General features: G+C 40.8%; 1 protein-coding gene across 1 annotated transcript in view; it reads left to right on the top strand.

Annotated features, from left to right (window-relative positions):
• The window catches only part of LOC107577857 (piezo-type mechanosensitive ion channel component 2-like), a gene marked incomplete at its 3' end in the record, with an annotated part of 9461 nt that overhangs the window by 1820 nt on the left and 6996 nt on the right, over nucleotides 1–645 (top strand). Inside the window, exon 3 of the mRNA XM_016263887.1 lies at nucleotides 433–553. Coding sequence (XP_016119373.1) covers nucleotides 433–553 — 121 coding nt within the window. The remainder of the gene's footprint in view (nucleotides 1–432; nucleotides 554–645) is intronic.

Genomic DNA, 645 nt, shown 5'->3' with positions numbered 1-645 from the left:
CAAAGGCTGTGTTTTTCTCCTTTGTGAACAGTGGAATCATTCTTTCTTTGGACGAGACCTGACACCACAATCAGAATGTCTGTCCTTTGGAGCAAAACATCCCCTAAAGCTGGTTTCCTGTCTTGTGTATTGTGTTGGTGTGTTTGATTGACAGGAATATCTGAAGTGACGCTTTTCCTAAAACAGTCTGTTTTGCCGGCTCTGCTAAAAGACTGGAACAGAGTGCAAGTTTATACCCTGCATGTGTATAAGACTCTTTGTTTTTCACTAGAGGGGCACTTAAATTGGGTTCAAAGACTGATTTAAAATACCACTGTAGTTCGAAATAAGTTAGACATGGCATATAAACACCCAACCCAAAAGCAGCTCACTGTCCTACTTGGATTCCTGCATTGTCCGTATCTTTGTCTAACGTGATCCTCTGCTTCTCAGTTTGTGTATCATGCCTGGATAACTGACTCAAAAACTGCCATGAAAGAGCAAAGTAAGGAAAGACGGCGATTCTGGCAAAGGTACACAGAGGGCAGAACAAGCAAGAAGAACCAGAAGCAAGGTATGATTATACATCTGATTTAAAGCAATCATACTCTTCCTCTGCACTCATGAGGATAGATAGATAGATAGATAGATAGATAGATAGATAGA

Source organism: Sinocyclocheilus grahami, unplaced genomic scaffold, assembly GCF_001515645.1.
Source record: "Sinocyclocheilus grahami isolate Dianchi unplaced genomic scaffold, SAMN03320097.WGS_v1.1 scaffold7492.1, whole genome shotgun sequence".
Classification (NCBI taxonomy): Eukaryota; Metazoa; Chordata; class Actinopteri; order Cypriniformes; family Cyprinidae; genus Sinocyclocheilus; species Sinocyclocheilus grahami.
This window is presented reverse-complemented; position numbering and strand designations above follow the sequence as displayed.